Raw genomic sequence first — 21,256 nt, 5'->3', positions numbered from 1 at the left:
TTAAACTTTTAAATTCTATAAAAATTATGTGAACCTCGTTTTTCACACTCCATAAAAGACAGAGAGACCCTGAAGAGAGACCTCAATTTCCTCTCTCTCAAGAAATTAGAGAGATGGGCAATCACCAACCACATGTCTTAACAAAGACCCGTGCCAGATTCTGCACCTAGGATAGGGCAATTCGGGATATATGGACAGACTGGGGAATGAGAGGCTGGAGAGCAACACCTCAGAAAGGGACCTGGGAGTCCTGGTCAATGGCAAGTTGAATATGAATACAACACTGTGGAGGGCCAGCTGTGAGGAGAAGCTGTATGAGGAGCGGCTGAGATCACTTGGTCTGTTCAGCGTGGAGGAGACTGAGAAGAAACATCATTGCAGTCTTCAGCTTCCTCTCAAGGGGAAGAGGAAGGGCAGGCACTGGTTTCCTGCCTGGTGACCCACGACAGGACCTGAGGGAATGGCATGAAGTTGTATCAGGAGAGGTTTACACTGGATATCAGGAAAAGGTTCTTCACCAGAGAGTGTTTGGACACTGGAACAGGCTCCCCAGGGAAGCAGTCACAGCACCAAGCCTGAGAAATTCAAGAAGCATTTGGACATCATTCCTGGGCACATGGAGTGACTCTTGGTCCTGTGTCCTGTGCAGGGCCAGGAGTTGGACTTGGATGATCCTAGCAGAATCCAACTCAGAATATTCTCTAATTCTCTTTGATATCTGTGTTCATTCTGTTACCTAGCTTGTTCAGGATGTTCGAGACAGAGACAATTACTGTAAAAATTTTGTGTAAATCTATGAAAACCAAAATGATGCAGTTACATTCCTGTATTTGAAAGAGAAATGGATATTTGCAGCCTGCATGAGAAAGTGTTGCCTTGTAATTTTGGTATGCTGTTGTAATTGCAAGATAGATTTTCTGTTTTATTTTAGAACAAAACTTGCAGTTGCAAGGACAAAAATGTTAAAAATACTTTGTCTTTTGACTAATACTGTCTTTCTGATAGTAAACATGACATGTTTTAATATGTCTGCAATGATCAAAATACTAAATGGAAATATAAGTAATATAAAAAAGAAGAAGACTAATTTTTCTTTAAACAATTTGTAAAAAAATCCTGAAAGATGTCAGGATTAGCTTACCAAAAAGAACTAGTGTTACAATTTCATTTGTTGTGGATAAAATTAGTGCAGAAATCCTCTGAGTAATGTGTACAAACATCTGTGCAATATACTTTGATCACCTTAAAATCACTTTTCTTAATTTCTAGTGAGATCAGGCTTTTTTTTTTCCCCCCACAGGTGTTTAGAACAGTCAGGACAGTACGTCTACACTGTGGAAAATCAATCAGGATTATGGGTGGATATATTGCATTGTTGGAGTGGGACTTCAGAAACATATGGAGAAGGCAGGAAAATTCCTCTGGACTTGCTAGCCAGACTTCCCTTGGGTCTCTGCAAGATACTCCACTGGGTCTCTCTTCATTATTGCTTTCTAATTAGATAGCAACTCCCTCAGGAGCTAGGCAGCTGCTGGAGATGATGGGCTGAAGAGCTCAAAAGAACTGCTGCCCTTATAGCTTTTCTTAATTGCACCATTAGAGGCTACTGAGAATCTCATCTTTTCCAGGTTTCAAGAGCTATGGTGAATAGGAATTGATGTCTTTGGTGGCAGTGAAAGAGATTCTGCATAGTAAGAGCGGATAATGAATTAAAATGCTTTTAAATTAATTTGATGAAGCTCTATGCTATCAAGCCCAATCTTCTGATTTAAACTTAAGCCATCAGCATCTATCTTAATTAGGGTTTGGGCTATTAGGGACAAAAGTGAAGAGTTAGTGGTCGGTGCCAAGAGACACAGTGATTCAGGGGTAATTGTGGCACGTCACCAATGTATATAGGGGAAAGTCAGAGCAGTGCTGGAGTTCTTTTTAAAGAGTTCAGTAACTAATACTTGCTGCTGATGTATCCTTAAGGACCAGAAGAGACAGACTGAAGCCTGCAGTGGCTGGAAGAAATTATTTTTTACTGTGTGCCTGGTTGATTGCAGTAAGTAGCAGGTTGCTGCACTGATGCCTAGGATTACCTAATGTTTGTTATCAAGATTAAAGGATGGGACAATAAGAGCAAAAAACCCCAGTGAATTAAAATTGAGTGGTGTTGCTAGTTCATTCTTCAATTCCCAAATACCTAGGATAAGGTTTCAGCCATGGCTTGTGATTGAGGTTTTATCCACTGCCAGAATGTGTTTAGGTTTGGTAGTTCAGAGAATATAGGCTGACCAGATTAATTCTTTTATGTTTTGGGTTTGTTAGGTAGGCTGAAGGTTGAGAATGGTAAGAACTAATGACTCATGGATAAGAGCATGGTAATTGAACTTGAAGTTTTTAGTGTTGTGCTGGACCTCTCATGTTGATTAATGTAAGTTTTAATGGGCGCTAAAAACTTATGTGGAATCAGTGAAGAAGCCCACAGAAAAGGAACCCACTGAAGATTATATAAATGTATAGCAACTACATCAAGCTTGGAAAGTGCTTGAGCTCTATTCTTAAAAATACTTAGAGACTGTGAAAGTATTTGAAAAATACTATATGTCTTCATGCTCTTTGCAGGTTTTCAGTTGCAATATTGTTTGAGACAAGGTATTGGGCTACAGTTCACCCATTCTCTCATTCAGTACTCCTGTCCTCGTTTGTGGTCCAAGGAGGTAGCCCAGTGGTATATCTTTGACTTGCAGCATGTGTTACAACATGTTTTATTTGAGAGAAGAGGTTCTGTATTATCAAAAAGCTGATTATGTTTATATGTAGGTGCTTTTGCTTGTTTTTGACTGTGCATGAGCTACAGTTGGAATTGAGTGTGATTTCTGCTAGAGACTTGAAACAGAGTGAATGTTTTGGACAAAAGACATTGAGGATACTAGCCCTGATTTTGCATTTTTTTTTTAATATGTGTACCCATTTTATGGTTAATTCTGCCCAATTTATTGGAAACTGGGCTGTCATTAAAAATCTAATTAGTTTCAAGTGTTGGTTTAACCCCATCTGGCAGTTCTGACCCACACAGCTTGCTAGCTCCTCCCTAGCAGGATGAAGGCAGGAATCTGGGTAAAAATGCAAAAACTTTAAGGTTGAGATGAGGACACCTTAATAGGTAAACAGCAAAGCAAGAAAAGGAATTTATTCACTGCTTCCCATGGACAGGCAGGTGTGCAGCCATCCCCATGAAAGCAGGGCTTCGTCATATGTAATGGTGACTTGGGAAGACAAATGTCATCACTCCAAACATCTTTCACTTCCTTCTTCCCCCAGCTTTTAGTGCTCAGCATGACAATGGTAGGGAAGGTCTCTTTGGTCAGTTGGGGTCAGGTGTCTGGGCTGAGTCCCTTCTGGTCCCTTCTTGTGTACCCCCAGCCTACGTGCTGGTAGTCACTGCTCAGCAATAACTGAAATGTCACTGTGTTATCGACTATTTCAATCACAAAATTAAAACATAGCCCCCCTACAAGCTGCTCTGAAGAAATTGACTTCAATCCTAGCCAAACCCCGTACAGCTACTCATTGGACTTTGCAAGGAAAAGATTTATATGAAAAATGTTAAAGTTTCACTGCATTCCTAAGCTGCTTTACAGTTGTAACTGGTAACATATTACAAGATTTCATATTCTTATTACAAAGCTGATTTTTGATAACTCAGGAGTCTCTTCTGTCTTAAACAGCTTGGTCCAGATTCTTTCTAACCAAGGCCAGTTAAGACTGTGATGGTATTCTCTTGAGCTACAGCTGTTATTAATCCCCTGTTTGCAGCTACTGTCCTGACAAAACTGAGGATGTTTTGAGATCATGGTCTCCTTTAGCATGCTGTTGATTGCAATCCAAAGGTAAACAATTGTTTTAGTTTGAATGGCTGTCTGCATCCTTTTGGAAGGCATTTCCTGATCTGTCAAATAATTTAGGCACAACATAAATCTGTAATGGCCCAGGACTCCAGGACATCCAGCTTCATAACTGAAGGGAGAAGTATCTATGTACCTTAAAATTTAACCATCTGAAACACTGAGCAAGTAGTACCATCCTGCACATACGTACTTTCCCCAGACACAGCAGTGTTAGTGAATAAATGTTTTGTGATCTTAGGTTCCTGATTGTTCTTCAGAGGTTATTTATTGCATCATTGACCATCTGCAAGCTCTACTACTATACTATTAAAGGAATGCCTAAATATTAACCTGACTAAAGCTAGAGATGGTCCTGAAGGCTTTGCATTGACTTTTTTAAGCATGAAAGAACCACTTTTCATTAATTGGTTTTTATTGTCTATTTATTTTGTAAGTAACTCATATTTCTGAGCAGAGTAATTTTTTTCATCTCAGAAAAGAAATTTCTAAATTGCACCTAGAATTTCTGACCAGAAAAATGAAACTCTTGCTTTCAGCACCTGTGCTTCATTAATTGAAATTTTTCAGTGTGTAAATGCAGTACAATTTTACATAATCAATTTGTTGGTACTTTTTATTCCCTTCTACTTTTAACTTTCCTTTTAGTTTCCTGCTTTGTGGTGAGATAATGCCTTTTTTTTTTTTCCCAGGTAAATATGATAAGCGTACTAGAATAACAAATAAGCTGACCAATAATTTTAATTTTTTGTTAACAGATTACATGTTAATTAGAAAATTATGTATTCAAATTAATTTTCATAGTTAATTCTAATTAAAGCAAAGAACCCCTGAGAGCTCAGCCTATTTGATCTGTAGATTTCAAATTTCATGGACTCATGGGCATGAAAATATTAAGTAATTTACTAGTGGCGGTATTACACTAAATACTGTACTCCCTACTGATCTTAGTTTTAGGGTTTCCTTTCCATGAAACTCCAAGCACTGTCAGAGAATCGTACAGGCAAACACTGCATGAGCCCCTGTTTGGAGACTACAATCAGACTGTGCAAGAGGAGCTTTGACATTGTGATGAACAGTGTGATGGAGAAAAGAAGCTTTCAGCAGAACTGCATAGCAGAAAATGTACTGTCAAAAGAAAAATATTGATAATTGTGCTTTGAAGCTAGGAAATATTCTTGAAGTATCATGGTGGAGACTCTGTTTGCCAGGGATTATTCATCTACTTAAGCAGAGTGGTCTTTATCTTCTGTGAACTCCCTGTAACCACCATGGAAGAAAAGGGATTTCTTGGTTTTCTTAACAATGCGTGCAAAGTGCTTTTTAAACAAGTTGGCCTAAATCCACAGAAATGCTGGCATGCTCTGCCATGCAGAGACTTTTAGCTCTCGGTTAATTGTTCAGGTGCCATATAGAAGGCACAAGAGGTTTTTACAAAAGCCAATAAAGAAACAGTGCCATGCAGTTCAAGTTTTTCTACTTGATACTTGAGTATCAAACTTTAGTGTCAAAATCAACCTTCTTAGGATTCTTACAGCTGGAACCAAGGTCAGCTTATAACCTTATAATGCCTATTCATTTGCTGCTAGTTGGAAGAAGAACACACTGATTGGACAGAAATATGATCTGCAGATTGGACGTAGATGCTACTTGCTTTCAAATCTCTGACTTGTTGGAAAACTGCAAGATGCAGTTTTCGAACCCCTTGTTGTCCTGTGGCAGTCTGTTCACTTGGCCTGTCACCACCATCTTTTGAAACCAGTTAACCTCAAAGGATTTGGACCAGCTCACAATCCCACCTGGAGCACCAGTCAGAGTCAACCATAACCATCTTGGAAGAATTAGTCAGAGATCACTTATTTTGGCTGAGATTGGCACCTGAGAATGACTAGAAAAGACATTTATTTTTCCAGGCTCTTGCTATGAAATTATCTAGGTATTGATATATTTTCACCTGGATAGAAAGCCCACCTCTGCAGACTTTTATTTCTGTACGTTACAAGTGCTCATTTAAGAGCGAGATAAAATAGTGTTTCTGCCTTGGCAGGCATCTCTCGGAATTGATTTTCAATGTTTTACTCTTGGGAATGTAATTTAAAAAAAAATAAATTTGAAGGTTGTGTTTTAAAAGTTTAAGTGACCTCCAGTGTGGTAGAACATGGAAGGCTGTCAAAAGAATGACCTCCAGGCAATCTGATACCTTCCACTGGGAAGAATGTTTTGCAAATAAGTAAAAGGTATTTTTTCTCCATTCTATATATTCAAAGCTTTTTTATAGCAGATTTGGCTCCATAGAATCAGGAGCAGAGAATTTTCCCTACAACTGTCTCTCAGCACAGAAAATGGCAAGCTGAGTTTTCTGGCATTGCTCTCACAGGCTACAGAGTCTTGGGCTGTCATTTGAAAGCAGCAAGTATGTGATATAATTTCTCAAGTATATAATGTCACTTGATTTTACTTCTTTCTTTGAGCAGTTTACAATTGATAGTTTGTGCAATAGAAACTATTCTTCCTGGAATGCAAAAATTGAAGGATCAGGATCCAAAATTCTAACATTGCATATAAGCTTGTTATGAGCATGAAGGTTGAATATTTACAGGAATTCCTCAAAAAAGATAAAAAAAAATTTTAAAAAAAATTGCTCTACATAGATTTTGTCACACAATAAAAAAAAATCTACTGTGAACTACATTAAGTATTCAGTTGCTTATCAGTCTATTTGTCACCAGATTTTTAAAGCATCTTCAGTTTTTTCCCCTAACACATGGCAAAAGTCTATTACTCAATTCTGTGTTTTATATTCAATTTCTAACTTCAAGGTTTTATATAGAAAAAAGGTTTAGTTGGGATAAACGGATCAAAACAGCAAAAGAAACTCAATTTTAGCTGGCATTCTAAAATTACAAGGCTAAGAATTCAGACAATATTTATAGGGTAACAAATGGAATCAGGCTGAAAACAAGAAGAACAAACAAAAATAAAAGTTTTAAAACCTACAATGCTTCTAAACCACTATTTTCTATTATTTTTTCTTTCAAGTAATGTCCAAGGCATGCTACTGTGTGAAATTTGCACAAGGGATTTGGCATATAGGGTTTTTCTTCCCCCTCCTAGAATCTGGAAAGCAAACCAAGAAGGAATATCTTGTTTTCCATTAATAAGAAGGCAAATAAAAATGCAAAAACATGTGGAGTTCTAGCTGGCAAAGCTAAATCTGAGGCTAAGTAACCATCCCTCTTAGCAAATATGTGTTTGCCTTCAAAAGAGGCTCATTCTTTCAAGTTACTGAGGTCTATTAGTAGTTTGTCTGACACCTACAAGGACATCAGTTATGTTGAGAAATGAGAACATCACACTTGGAAGCAGTGATCTAAATTACAGACCCCTTTAAAAATGATATGTCTACAAAGAATAATTAGTCGGTGTTAATCTTTTCTTTCTATCATCACTCTAATTTTCCCGTTTGAACTTGTTTCACACAGAAAACACTCTGTGCTTTTTTGAGGAAGAAATCCTACCTCAGTACACAAAAAGTGACATGACAATAAAACTTCCTGTCATACGCTTTTGCAAGCAATTGTGATTACAACATAGATGGTTTTTAATTATTTGTTCTTCCCATCATTCCTGTACTGCATGCATGGCTTGAATCCCTCCAAATATGAGAGCTCTGAGCATGTAGGCTAGAGTATTTTGCTTCTGCAGAGAATCCTGTAAGTTTTGGCTCCAATGTCCAAGGTAAGACTAATGACAAGGTATTGTAAACAACTCATTCATATTTTGGTTTTATTTTGTAATTTCTACTGACTATTCTAATAATAAGGAGAAAACTTTATTGCTTTATTAGCTTCTCATGAAATCGTCTGATTGTGACTCATTCTGTTCGTTCTTCTTCTGAAGAATGGCACTAGGTAAGAAGAAAAAGAGCAAATTATTTTGCCACAGAGTTGCTGATACTTGGCCAAACTTTCTTTTATCCTTTGGAGACTCTTATGAACTTTAGTGTTACCCTGGTTTCTTCTCTGGTTTTCCAAGATATTCAGATCCTACTTTTTAAAAATCATTTCAATGATTATAGTTTAAAAGAACTTTCTGCTATAAGTAAGGTCTTCAAAGGAGCCTTTTGTCTTTGAAGTTGGAAGAGATTAGAGAAAAACTTAAGTAGCTTCCCTGCAGGGCAGATTTGGAGAAAAAGCTGAAGCATCTGTTTGTTCTTTGCCCTTCTTTTTCCTAATATAAAAGCTTTACTGAGGACAGAAGTTGTTTTTTTCTGACTGTTCAAACAATCCACAGATAGGGACACTTTTTTTACTGTCTCTTGGTTTCTTACTAACTTCTAAAAAAACCTGCATGGTGTCATAAAATTATTGTTATCTGATGATCCAGAACATCATGAGTATTGGGAGAGGAAGGCTGGAGTATCCGTGCTGTTCTGAAACTACCTACAAATACTTCTAGTATTTCTCAAATAATTCTTGAGAAGACTGCCATCAGTGTTGCTGGATTCCCCGTGTAAGGAATGGTCATAGATAATTTACAAGTAGATTTATCTATTTTAGGAAGAAAATATTTGCTTCCTAGCATCCTAGACTCCTTTAACCAAGCTGACAAGATCCTGCTTGCAGAATGTGGTAGTGTGTATGTCTACAGACAAATGACTGTATTACTTGAGAGCACATTTCCAGTGAGCTTGCTTCCTGTCTCTCTATTAAATCAGAAGTCTCTGAAAAACTTAGGTTGCAGTCTGTCTGCATTTTGCCTGTTGTACTTGTCTTTCCTGCCGTCCCCTCTTTCCTCTGTTGGCACTATATCAATTTTACCAGTATTCCTGGAGAAGCTGCTTAAAGGGTCAGAGGTGAATTAGTGCTAACTTCATGGTATTTCATTTGGCAATTTATTCTTCCTTTTTGTCCTTTTAGGTTTAGCACAGGATTAAAAGGAAGTCTGCCAGTAAATTGGGTTTTAAAATACTGTTGCACAATGAACCCATCCAGCCTGAGCATAAAATACCAGTAATTTGCATTGTCCTTGTATCTTACAGTTAATTTCAAAAAATTCTCACATTAAATTACTCAATCTTGTAATAGAGGAACTTCTTAATAGCATTGCTGAAATGCAGTATCTTAATAAATTCAGCTGTCTTTTTTAATTTATTACTATTTATTAATTATATTTTGAGACCAATTTAATTTCAGTTATTTGTGAATTTTCCAGGTCTTTTTGAATTATCCTTTTTGAAATGCAGTAGCATTAGATTTCCACAACTTAGTTTAGGCATCTCAATCATAGATAGCTTTGTGTCCATATCTTCCACATTGCTAATGCTGAGAGTATTCTGTCATGTCAAAGTGTGGTGGAAAGTAATTTTGTGTCTTAGTGTGATAGTAAGCTAAGTAGGTCCTCCACATCTCATAGCTGCATTTTAAAATTATGGGTTTTTTATTATTCCATTATTATCCCAAAGCACTTAGAAATCTTGTAGCAACAAATGAGGAAAGGGTCTGAGTAACATGGTCTAGTGGAAGGTGTCCCTACTCATGGCAGGAGGGGAAGAACTAGATGATGGCAGAACTCTCTGAGGTCCCTTCCAACCCAAACTATTCTATGGTTCTATGAATTATTGAAATTATCATTAATTTTATTTGTGAATGGCGTCAGAATACCTTTATTATTGTTATCAGTAAGTGAAATTTCCATGCTTCTCTATAAATATGTAAAAGAGCAAGTGCATATTTAGAAGTAGATAAAAGATTAAAAAAAATTAGTCGTCCTTACATATTTTAATTGCTACGTATGCCATTCATATTTCATCTGAAGTAAGAAAAAAGTATTAAAAAAAATGAGAATTTTAACTTATATTTTTTTTACTATGTGCAAGAAACTGCCAGGATTCATATTTAAATCAGTGTTAGAAGTGTTCAGGTTTCAAAATATCACAAATGTTGAATCTGTTGCTACAGCCAGCACTTATTTTTCGTTATTAATAATTAATTAATTATAATTAATTTTCATTGTTCTTCATGCATGTGGTTAGCACAGATGCAACAGATTCTTTGAAACAATGGGAAATGATACAGAGAAACTGATAAACACCTCAGGGTTTTTCAATTGCTTGTTAAATATTATTGAATACAGAATGAAGCATCATTTGAGTATTCAAGAAAATGCTGGAGAAAATATTATACCATTAATGTAAGATCAAACATAATAGAGTCAATTTACAGATGACTGATGTGACAAAGATGAAAAAACAAAGCTAAGCATCACCCTTCAGAGTACATCTTCCCTCCACTTTGAGAACTAGAAGCTATGTATGGATGGTTTTTACACAGCAGAAGGCACAGATGGTATTGAATTTTAACAGCTGTCTTCCATTAAGAGTTACTGGTAGTGTGGATGAATGGAGTTAATGTCTAGACAGTGAGAAATCTTTATTTTTACCCATGTCTTTGTCCTTACTATTGCTAAGAACTATTGTGGAATTATAGAAAAACATTGATTGAACAGTACATCTGGGAGCCTTTTAGTCAGTCTACTCAAGAAGGACCAGTTTACATCAGGTTGCTTAGATCCATGTCTATTTGATTTTTAAGTGTCTCCAAGCACTGTAGTTACCAGGACCCAAGTCAGACTCCAGTCAACTCCCTCAGTACCTTTGCTCACATTGCAGCTAGTCCCATGGAGCTGTGTGTGTCCAGTTGGTTTAAGTGCTGCCCACCTCCTTCCTCTGCTGTGGATAATGCTTCACTCCCAAAGACTCTGTAAATAAACTCTTGGACTGGGGAGAGCCAAATTTGCCGACAAAACCCAAGGCACAAAAAGACATTGAGTATCTTGGCCTTTCCCATGTCCTTTGTCACTAAGCTGTTCTCCACCCCACTGAGCAGCAGACATGTGCTTCCTTGTTTGTCCTTTGCTGCCAATGTACTTATGGGAGCTCTTTCCCTTGTACCTAACCTTAATAATCCTTTGATTATTTCTACTCCAGCTGAGCTGCTGCTTTTGTAGTTTCACCACTCTGCACTTGAGCAATGCTTCTGTTCCCCCAAGTGACTTGTCCCTGCTTCCACCGTCTGGGTGATGCAGCTTCATAGTATTTTCAGGTGTCATTTGCTACACAAATTTTTTCCTTAGTCAGACTCATTTAAGTAGTCTATGTTTGACTTTAGAATGTAGTTACACATTTTGTTACACTTATATAGGAACAATGAATGAATATTGTAGCTAATACAGCTTTTCAGCCCTTTGTACATACTGGAAAGATGAAGGCATACTAGTGCTACTTTGTGGAAATGAACACATTGTATATTAGTCTTGTGAAAATCCTTTCAGCCTCAGCAAAATTATTGCCAGGATTGTGAAACCCAAGAAGAAAGTAGTGAGAGTGCTGGTAGCACAAGAGACCCTGAGAATGAAACTACCTGGAGACACCACTGGCTGGTCTAGCAGCTCACAGATGCCTGCAAGTGGGAGTCCTTTTACCCAGGACAACTTTTATCCATGGCAAGCTCCTTCTAGCTTTCTAAAGAAAATAAGTCAGAAATAAAACAAAGCCTTCAGATGGATGAGTGAGTTGAGCTGAGTGATGAATGCTAGGACTGGCACAGGAGAGAAAGGAGCGCCATGTGCCTTGAAGCAGGGGAAAAGAAGAGGGAAGAAGCTGTCCTCAAATTGTGTTTTTGTGCTTCAGCTACTCAATTTAATTCAGTAGAATTCCTGGTATAAATGCATTTAAATATTTTGTTGGCTTATACCTAATAACAACATCAAGCACTTCTAGAGGTTTCTTTATCTTAGTGACAAAAAATTAACATAGTTTAAAATACTAAAATTTCTATTACAGTACATTAAAAAAGAAGAATATAAGATAAAAGTCATCTTACTACTCTTGTCTCATAACGATGTTCATTTTTATTTATTCTACTGTGTGTTTCCTAGGCCACCTATGCTTTCCAAGATATCTGCTTCCAATGAGAAGTGGAGATTTCCTATTTGGCCAGAATGGAATGATGCAGATATCAATGCAGAAAAATGGGATGCTGGAAAAGCTGGAAAAGAAAAACCTGGAAAAGGTCAAATTTCAGTAAGTTGTGTGACACATATTACTTGCACTTAAATTTTTGTATGTGTATTTAATAGAGTATTTGTCACAGCTTCAAAATAAAATGTTACTGCTAAATATATTAATTTTCAATAATATATTTTCAATATGTTGAAGTGGTTCCCTACTAAACTACAGTAATAAACCAGAAATATTGTACATTGTTTAATTGCTGCCTTTCAAATGAACTGTTAACATACCTGTGTGCATTAATGTGTGTACATTAATGGTTTTAAAAAGATACAGCCCCCAAATCTATTTCATAGCATAACTTAAACTGGGGATGTGGGAACAGCTGAACTCTTGTAGTATGTCAGGGCACTGCAGTTTCTCTGGGCTCAAAATATTTGATGCGTTCATCTTTGTTATGGCAAAAATGGATGTTGAAACACTGCACTGCACTTTCTGGACATGTGAAACACTGTCTGCAGTTTTAGAATGTAGAGAATGATTTGAGGGAGTATTGTCATTTTGCAGAAAGTAAGCACCTGCCAGATGCAGAAAAATTGCAGTTTTCCAACTTTAAAATTAATTAAGTCTCATGGATTTTTACTCCTTCGAACTGGTTATCATTGCAGAATGTATGGATCTTTTATACAGAGTAGTAGTAAATGTATTTCTTAAAGAATTTCTTAAACTCAGCATTTTAAATTGCAATTTAAAATGCATTACCTACCACACATTTTAAATTGAAATTTAAAATGCATTAAATACCATGCTTTATAATATATCTTGTATGCAAATTCTGCATTTTTCATGTGTTTCTTCTGAATATGTCCTTGTGTGCTATGTTTATGTTTCCATATATAGTTCTAGATTATTTTTTTCTTATCCCAAGGTTGACTATATTATACTCCTATGGGGCCAAAGTATTGTTTTGAGAGAAGGTATACATTCTGTACCAAATACTGCCATTAACTTGTCAAGTAAATAATTTTCCTTCTCCTTTTCCATTACCACATTTGGTGTCTTTGGGCTGTACTCAGCATTTATCTAGCACTAATTTGTTAATTCTACCAGACATTTTTATCATATATAAACTTCAAAATAACTATATCTGAAAACCTTTCTTCTATTTTAGCGCAAGAGGTGTTCTGAGTTGTTTACTGGACTCATCAGTTCTTCAGCTACAAGCTGTATGAAACATTGCTGCTTTTACTGTTTAAAGGAATTATATGTCAGTCACAGCAGATGAATTTACAGAACTAAAGAATTTTGTGATGTGACCTCTTTTGATCCAAGCAGAATTCAACACTGAATAGGTTATTTCAGCTGGAAACAAAATTAGTAATGTCATCCAGGACCTTTGAGTACACTTGGAACACAAATATAAACAGTCCTATTTTCCTGTGTGGGTAAAGAAATCAATCTGAAGCGGTCTCTTTCCTTGTAATGCTGAAAGTCTGTTACCAAGCATCCGTACACAATGCCCTCTCTTAGAGAACTGTGTTGTTGAGACTCGGCATTTGGCCTTGTCTTTGTCTCTTGTGCCTATTTCTTTCATGTCCTTCCTGTGGAACTTGTGGTTGAGACTCCTGTCCTTAGAGCTTGAACCCCGAGTCTTAGCACTTGCCATCTTATAGCCACCTTAGATTAAAGATAAGTTAAAACTTGATTTTTTTCTCAGACAAGTTTAGCTAGACCTACAGTATTCTTCTTCAAAGCTTTTTTTTTGCACTAGTACTCTAAAGAAACGTTGTATCTTTCTAGGTGTGGTTTGTTGGGTTTTTTAACCTTTTCATAGTGTCCTGTCATTCCCATTTACCTTCCTTTCTACGGTTCATCCAAACTTTTAGATATTAGACTTCTTAAACTTATCTAAAGTTTAAGAGCAAAACTTTCCTGTTATGCCATGAAGTCAGGGTTGGATGTCTCTGAACTCAGAATATAAACTTTATTCATACAGTTTAATATGGGCCAGGCTCCAAGGCACTCTTTAAGCTTTCAGGGAAAAAAAAAAAAGTATTCCTAAAACATTCCTTCCCTCCCCCCCAGTTTATCTTTTTTCCTTCAGGTACTGAAATAGCTTGCTACAGATTTTTATGTTGAAGGAATTTACACAGTGAAATAATTTAAAAATACGGGGAAAAGATTATTTGGGAGTCTTTGGTTTGTGCTTGGTTTTTATGCTTTTGTGATGTACTTTGTTTTGCCTTCCTTTAACCATTAAGGACTCAAAGTATCATAGATTTTTGTTCTTGGCAACTCTTTCTCTGGTGTGTAGAAGATAGAGTGCATTGTAGAATTATACAAATGTATAATATGACTAAAAGCTGTTTAAAATCCAGGCAAAAATAAAAGGCATTGAGCATGTAACTGATTAGCTTCTCAGTCAGCACACCCTGTATCAGAGGCATGTCCTCATCCTACACTGTGCCAGTAAGTAAACAGATATCATATATCCTGACACCTTCTGTGCACATGGAGGATAAGCACCACCTAAAAATGCAAGTTTGAAAACTCTATGAGCCTCTCTTTTTAGTGGGCTAATTCATGCTGTATAATTATAGTTCTCTTTGGTTTATACAGCAGTGCTAAATGCATGGAACATGCTTTTTTTGTGTCTTAAAAATTGCTTCAGATATTTCAGTCTTCAACTTAAAAATCCGTAGAAATAAGTGAGTTAGAAAAAGTAATTAGGAATAACTTTGTAGAAGAGTAACTGACGTAAAAATTTAAGCTTTTTTGGAGACCTTTCTGAAAGGGGAAAAGAAAGAGAATAATTTCACACAGACCTCTTAGAAAGTGCAGACCACATAAACTTCACACTGCAGATGGCTTTTGTGCTGCATCTTCATATTGGGCTTTGGGCTCTTTTTGTTCAGTTGTAGATGCTAATTGTTCTTTTTTATGCTATTTTGCTCCTCAAGTGAATTATCCTCTGAACAATTTATTATTTTAAATCTCACAGAAGATACAATACTGTAATTATTAAAAGTGGTCCATTTTTGTTCATGCATATTTTATGTAGCCTGGATTTGATGACCCTGAAGGGAAAATAAGGTTGCCAGCATCTTTAAAAGTGCATTCATGGAAACGTCCACAAGAGTTTTTAACAAAAGAGGTAAGAAACAAGCAAGGTACTGATGAAAAAATGCTAATCGCCTAACTCATGAAAAGTAGAGTGAAATTAGCAGATATCAACAGGTAAAAGCCACTTGACCACACAGTCAGTCCTTTCCTGGAGACTGGTGTAGATGAGCTGTGTTCTCACACAGGGCTGGCTGGGCTAGAATCCCTGGGCACAGGATGAGCTCACACAGCCGACACTAATGGCAGAGCCTGCAGGTAGCTCCTGATCCCTACTGGCAATTACATCACCTCCATCTCCTTGGCTTTATGTAACCACAGCAGCAAGTTCTTCAATGTCCTTTCATTTTACAGCAGAAATTGTGAGCAGAGTGGTTTTCTTGTAAGAATCCTTTCATAGCTCAAATTGTATCATAGGTCAGTAAAACCAAAATGGACAGAAACTGCAGAGAATGCTGCATAGATGAATCAGAGGCCTGTTTGATGGCACACAGCATGGGTTTCTCAGTGTCTGAAAGGACATAAGATTACCTATACTAACTCCATTCCTTACAGTTAGCTGTAATAACAGCATTCTCAATGATACTATACAGAATCTGAGAGCCATTATTAATGGGATAAGACCACCATTGACCAGCACTTCCTGGTGCAAAACATCATGGTAGTGTCATCCTCCCACATCTACTTCATCTCTTGACTCCCGTGTTCATTTGGAAGACAACTGGATGGAGAGATGCCTTTTTATTTTAATTTGTGTTCTTTTTTTCTCATTTAAGAATTACTGTCATGGCAGAAAAATTTCTGTATGTTCCAAATGAGGCTTCTCTTGATCAGGTGTCTGAAGTACTCATATTTGTCATGAAACCATGAACTAACTTTACCAGAACTAATGTACTTTTTTACACTTCAACTATCATATTTTTCTGGGCTGCACAGAGTACATGTCCATGTCTTTGACAGCACTTGTCTGCAAGGTGACCATAACATTTTAAAATTATGCATAGCTGTTATTCAGTTTAATTTTAAAATTTATTGCAGAGAAAATAAACAGCCTCCCATTTCAAAGGTTAGTGTTCTCCAATACTGTTACTAATCTAAGAGTTTACATGATTTACTTCAGATGAATTATTGAAGTTTTAAAACACTTGGACCACCCTTCCAACTTTTTCAGGCTTGTCAGTTTTCCTTTTGTCAGCTTGTCAATTCCATTTTTTATTAACTAGACACTAAACAGATCTAAGTTTAATTTTTAATGGAGGAAGAAGGGGAGGTCAGAGGAGTAATTGACGAGACCAAAAGATTGGATAGGATATGCTGCCAAAATGCATAAACTGGGTGGAGGTATCTGAAAGATGACAGCAAGAGAGCTGGCAACCCAGAAGGTCATGGAAAAATGTATCTGAATTAAAAATAGCTTTTAAAATCTATCTCCAGAGTACTATGAAGAAAACATTTGTTTTCTTTAGGACCTGATTAAAACTTTGATGCTTCTTCTTGTCCAATATATATTGAATCAACAAGCAATGATTACCAGAGATTTTATATAAAAAAAAAAGTAAATGTCAAGTGATGAAAGGCTATTAATAATTACTTGTTGCCTGATACATTTTAACTATAAAAGAAAGCATAAACATGCCTATTTAGTGTGGTAAGCAAAGAATCAAGAACGAACACCAATATGTGATGGGAGGCACAGATACATTTAGTTCAATAAACTGCAATCCCAGTCTGTTATTACTAAACTGCTTAAAAAAAGGAAATGGGCTGTACAAGAGGGAAATAGTCGTGAACACTATGCAATGCAGCCAAAGGTTTGATAAAGTCACTGCTCAGACAATAGCACTGTCTAACTGAACCCTGTGAACCCTGGTGGGTGGCTAAGAGAATGTCAAAATATGAGACAGTGTTATGATCATGATTTAAATTCAGATCTGCTAACATCTTAAGAAATTAAGAGCATCTCAATTTACTTATGTGATTATTAAATTCGATATTCTTTAAATCTTCTGGTAAAAATAATAATATTTTTTTAAGAATTCTGGACTTATATTTTAAGGAAGTTTTATTAAGAAATACCAAAACATCTACATGATCACTTCTAGTTTTCAAATGTGTAATGAATGTTTGCCAGATGTCCAAAATTTTCATGTTCACTGCAGTTAAATGCTAATGTTAATTTCATTTTTTCCAGATAATTTAGCTATGGACCTAACTAATTTACTTTCTACTAGGTTCCTGTGGTAGTCCAAAATGAAACCTCATTTGACCTTGTTTCAGCAAATGAGCACATATTTTGTTGTGAGGTAGGTGGAAATAAATTAATGTCCCTTTAAAAAAAAATATTTCCTTTTTCTTATATTTCTTTAACTTTTTGAATTTCACTCCAAATTCCTACAAAGAAGAAATTAATTTTGAGATATTTTTAAAGTAGAAAAAGAATGTAGGGGATAAGGTGAAGAAATGATCTAGATTATTATAATTAGAATTTACCTTTTTTAGAATTTGAAAAATCAGTGATGGTAAGAGGTTTTCCAAAGTTTTTTAAAAACGTACATATGCAGTCTATGAACTAAGGTAATTACTACTGGATAATATTGTCTAACAAAAAGAGTAAATAAAGGCTATGTTAGAAAGGATTCATATTTTTTATTCAAACTTTCTGGAAGTCCTAGTGGGTCTGCCTGTGTGTGCAAATATCTGTGACCCAGACAGTCTTTTCCATCTCTCCAGAATTTATTGCTTTAAAATGAATGTTTACTGAATTTCTGCAGGTCTTGGGAAAATATAAACCAGGTGGAACCATGGCATCTGAGTGCCTTACTGAATATAATTACTTAGTAATTTCTAGTTCATTCAGTATGTCAATGCATATTCAAAATTCAGCACCAAAGATATAAGGGAGGAAACACTAGAAGACAGGTCATGTAAATTTTGAAGTCTACAAAACCACTAATTTATTTTAGGACAAGTTTCTTGGAGCATCCATAGAACTACTAATTAATTTTAGGGCAAGTTTCTTGTAGTAAAAGCTTTTTTTCATTCCAGTTTGTATAAATCATTATAACAGTTCAGTAATACTCGTGAAAGTATGACATGCATCAGAAATCTGCATGTTATAAAAACACATGTGTAAAGCATGATTAGTTAAAGCTGTTATTTTGAGTCTTAAAAATTACTAAGTACATTTAATAATTTATGAGTTCTTTAACTGAGTACAAATAATGACTATTAAAGGCAAGACTAATTTTTAGCAGCTGGCTTTTAATAAGCAATTAAACAAGTGACAACTTGCAAGTTCTGTAACATAATTTACTTTAAGATCATATTTCTTCATTTGTCTTTGTTAAATGATGAATACCTTTATTAATACTGTGTCTTCACTTAGTTTCATGAAGCCTTGTGCTATTGTAGATAGGTATTGTAATGATTTTAAAAGAAGTTGTAACAGTGAAATTAATTTTTCCATTAAACCATAGCTATATTTTTATGTCACTTTTTTATTTACAACAGAATCTGTTTTATTCTTTGATCATTGTAATATAACTTGAATTTTTTTTCAAAAATATATTATTTGAAAAGAATTTTTTTTTCTATTTTTCTCTTGTTTTAGCTGATGAGATGGATTGTAAGTGAAATCTATGCTGTCTGGAGGATATATAATGAAAATTCCTTAAATAGTGAAACACTTGTTTGGAAACCTTGGGAACACATTTATGCCTTATGTAAAGCTACCAAGGAACACATACCACTGTACAATAAATTTGGAAAATATGTATTGAAACTTTATTGGATGGTGAGTTGCTTCCTCCAACAATATAAAATATGATGCAGCTAGCATAGCAAATTTTAATGGTTAGTGGACATATATTTTATTATTGAAAATACATAGATTTTTAGGAGTAGAAAAACTGAAAAATTGTTGATGCTTGTTAATTAAAATGCCTCTTACCGTTCATGTGATTTTTGTACAATTTGTGGCTTGATGAAAGTGTTATTACTTGAAAAGGCAATATTTAATTTCTGTAGTTTTGTAGGTTTGATGTAAATGCTTAGTGGAGTGAGACGTGTGACCCACACCTCTGGTGTATTAGGCTATAAGTTTTTTGGGTTTTTTTATGTTTAAGTAATTCAGTTGACTGACCTTACAGAGAAACTTGTATCTAAGTGTATTTAAAGATGGATACTTCCAGTGTGAGAACCATTTTCTGGTTAAACTAGAACATCCCAAGGATTTCTAAAGATAACAGAGAATAACTTCTTAACAGATTTGGCAGTCGACAGGGAACAGTTAATTGCATATGGAACCTCACTTTAATAAAGAAATAGTGACATATAAAAGAACTGACATCTAAACGTTATCTATGTTGTTGGAGTTATTTCAATTACATTTGTCTTTTGGAAACAGAAATATCACTGCATGCTAAGACCTATAACTAACCCTATTAAACTTGCAGTTTCAAAGTTGAAAATATTTTTGAGACTACCAGTTAAAAGAGAAACTTGAAAGTGACCTTCTCTGCAAGGGGAACACTTACCAGATTTACAAGTCTGTGCTTTCCTCATTCCTTACTACTGCCTCCACATGTGGAATAACTTATATTCATATAGAAATGGGTTGCATGAGTTTAAGAAGGCATAAATTGTGTTGTCCAATTTCCTCAGCAGAGACATTATTCTGTGTGTGAATTTAATGCTGCAGATATTATGTAGTCATGTGGTAAAATACTACATTTTAAAGTGTATCTAAGAGTCACCAGTGTGCTTCATTTTATTTTTCACTTTTGTCACTTTTTGTTTCTTTTTTTTTTTTTTTTTTTTTGGTTTGGGCCTGAATACAAAAAATTGTATTCAGTTTTTTTTTCCCTCTGGGTTTACAGTTGTATTTTACAAAAGAGAAAGGAGAAAGTAGAAAATTAAATGAAAAAGAGGGAAAAAAGTGGAGGAATAATGAACTGATATCACTAATATTCTGCATTGAGTCCTGAAGGTATTGTGTATGACATCAAACCTGTGGATAATATTTTTTTCACATAATTGGCACAATATATAAATTATACCCCACATTCTACTTTCACTTTGCATTCCTGAGGCTTATTGAATTGAGAATTTTTTTCTCACTTTTTTCCATCTGTAGACCTGTCCTACATTTTTTAAAAAAAATTTCTTTACTTTCTTTTCCTTTACTTATTAACTTGTACTGTTCTCCCTACCTAGTAAGCTTCAGCAATTATTAGAAGAGGAGGTATGTGATCATATCACTGACTAGGTCCTTTTCAAACTAGGGAAATTTAAATATTTTGTTTTGGTTCCCACAAAATGGTTCTTATCACAAGAACCTTCTTTTATGCATTTTTAATATCTTTGCCCTCTGGCCTAAATTTGTTTTCTCCTTAGGCCTATAGAATTCATAGCATTAATCAGCTGTCATTTCAGCTTGAATCCATAGTTTAGTTGCAAGAAGAGAAGAGTAGTTTTGCACTCTCCAATAGCACAGGGGGGCCACTTCAGTGTTTTGGTCATTCTTCATCATTTTGTGGGTGAATTAACAGAAGTACTTACAATTGGCCCACCTATTTTGTATTATATCTTCATCAGTAGGACAGAGACTTTTATTTTGAGAACTGTTGATAAGATTATTTTGTGGAATACTAGCTCAATTTACTAATGAAGTATCTGGTATTGGAGATATCTGTACTTCATCTTACCTGTTTGTTTCTTATCCGGGAAATAGAGGTATTTTTTTTTATTGTAATGCTTAACAGGAGACTAACTGCAGTCAACATCCCCAGGTAGGTTTTAGGAAGCAAAAAGGACTGCTTGTATCACTAGTATTTTCCAGACTGAGACCTAAAGAGGCCCTTAAAAAGCTGCTATCTTGGTTAAGCCTTTTTTTAATCATCAATGTTTCTCAGACATCTGTCATGGCAGCTGAAGAAACAACAATGAATGCATGCACATGCTGTACTACATATATGAGATGAAATACATTTGGAAATAGCAGCAATTAGATTAATCTCTGAAACAAATAACTCAGATCAGTAATAAGGTGCTATGAATGCTGTTTCCAGGCTTCTCATTTATTATGTAAGGACTTCCTTTAAAGCCATCTGTGATATAAAGCAAGTTACAGTAGAATTGGGTTCTTGGAAATGCATTAAAAGTTCTCTTACATACTCTTAACTTGTCAGCCCACAAACTAATTTTTTTCCTTCTGCTTTTTTCCCCTTTCCTT

General features: G+C 35.6%; 1 protein-coding gene across 1 annotated transcript in view; it reads left to right on the top strand.

Moving 5' to 3' along the window:
* The window catches only part of ADGB (androglobin), a 103,227-nt gene that overhangs the window by 4,202 nt on the left and 77,769 nt on the right, over positions 1-21,256 (top strand). Inside the window, exons 2-5 of the mRNA XM_015623490.2 lie at positions 11,832-11,976; positions 14,966-15,058; positions 17,256-17,327; positions 18,635-18,817. Coding sequence (XP_015478976.1) covers positions 11,832-11,976; positions 14,966-15,058; positions 17,256-17,327; positions 18,635-18,817 — 493 coding nt within the window. The remainder of the gene's footprint in view (positions 1-11,831; positions 11,977-14,965; positions 15,059-17,255; positions 17,328-18,634; positions 18,818-21,256) is intronic.

Source organism: Parus major, chromosome 3 (assembly GCF_001522545.3).
Source record: "Parus major isolate Abel chromosome 3, Parus_major1.1, whole genome shotgun sequence".
Classification (NCBI taxonomy): domain Eukaryota; kingdom Metazoa; phylum Chordata; class Aves; order Passeriformes; family Paridae; genus Parus; species Parus major.
Note: the sequence above shows the minus strand (reverse complement) of the source record. Positions and strands in the feature narration are given on the sequence as shown.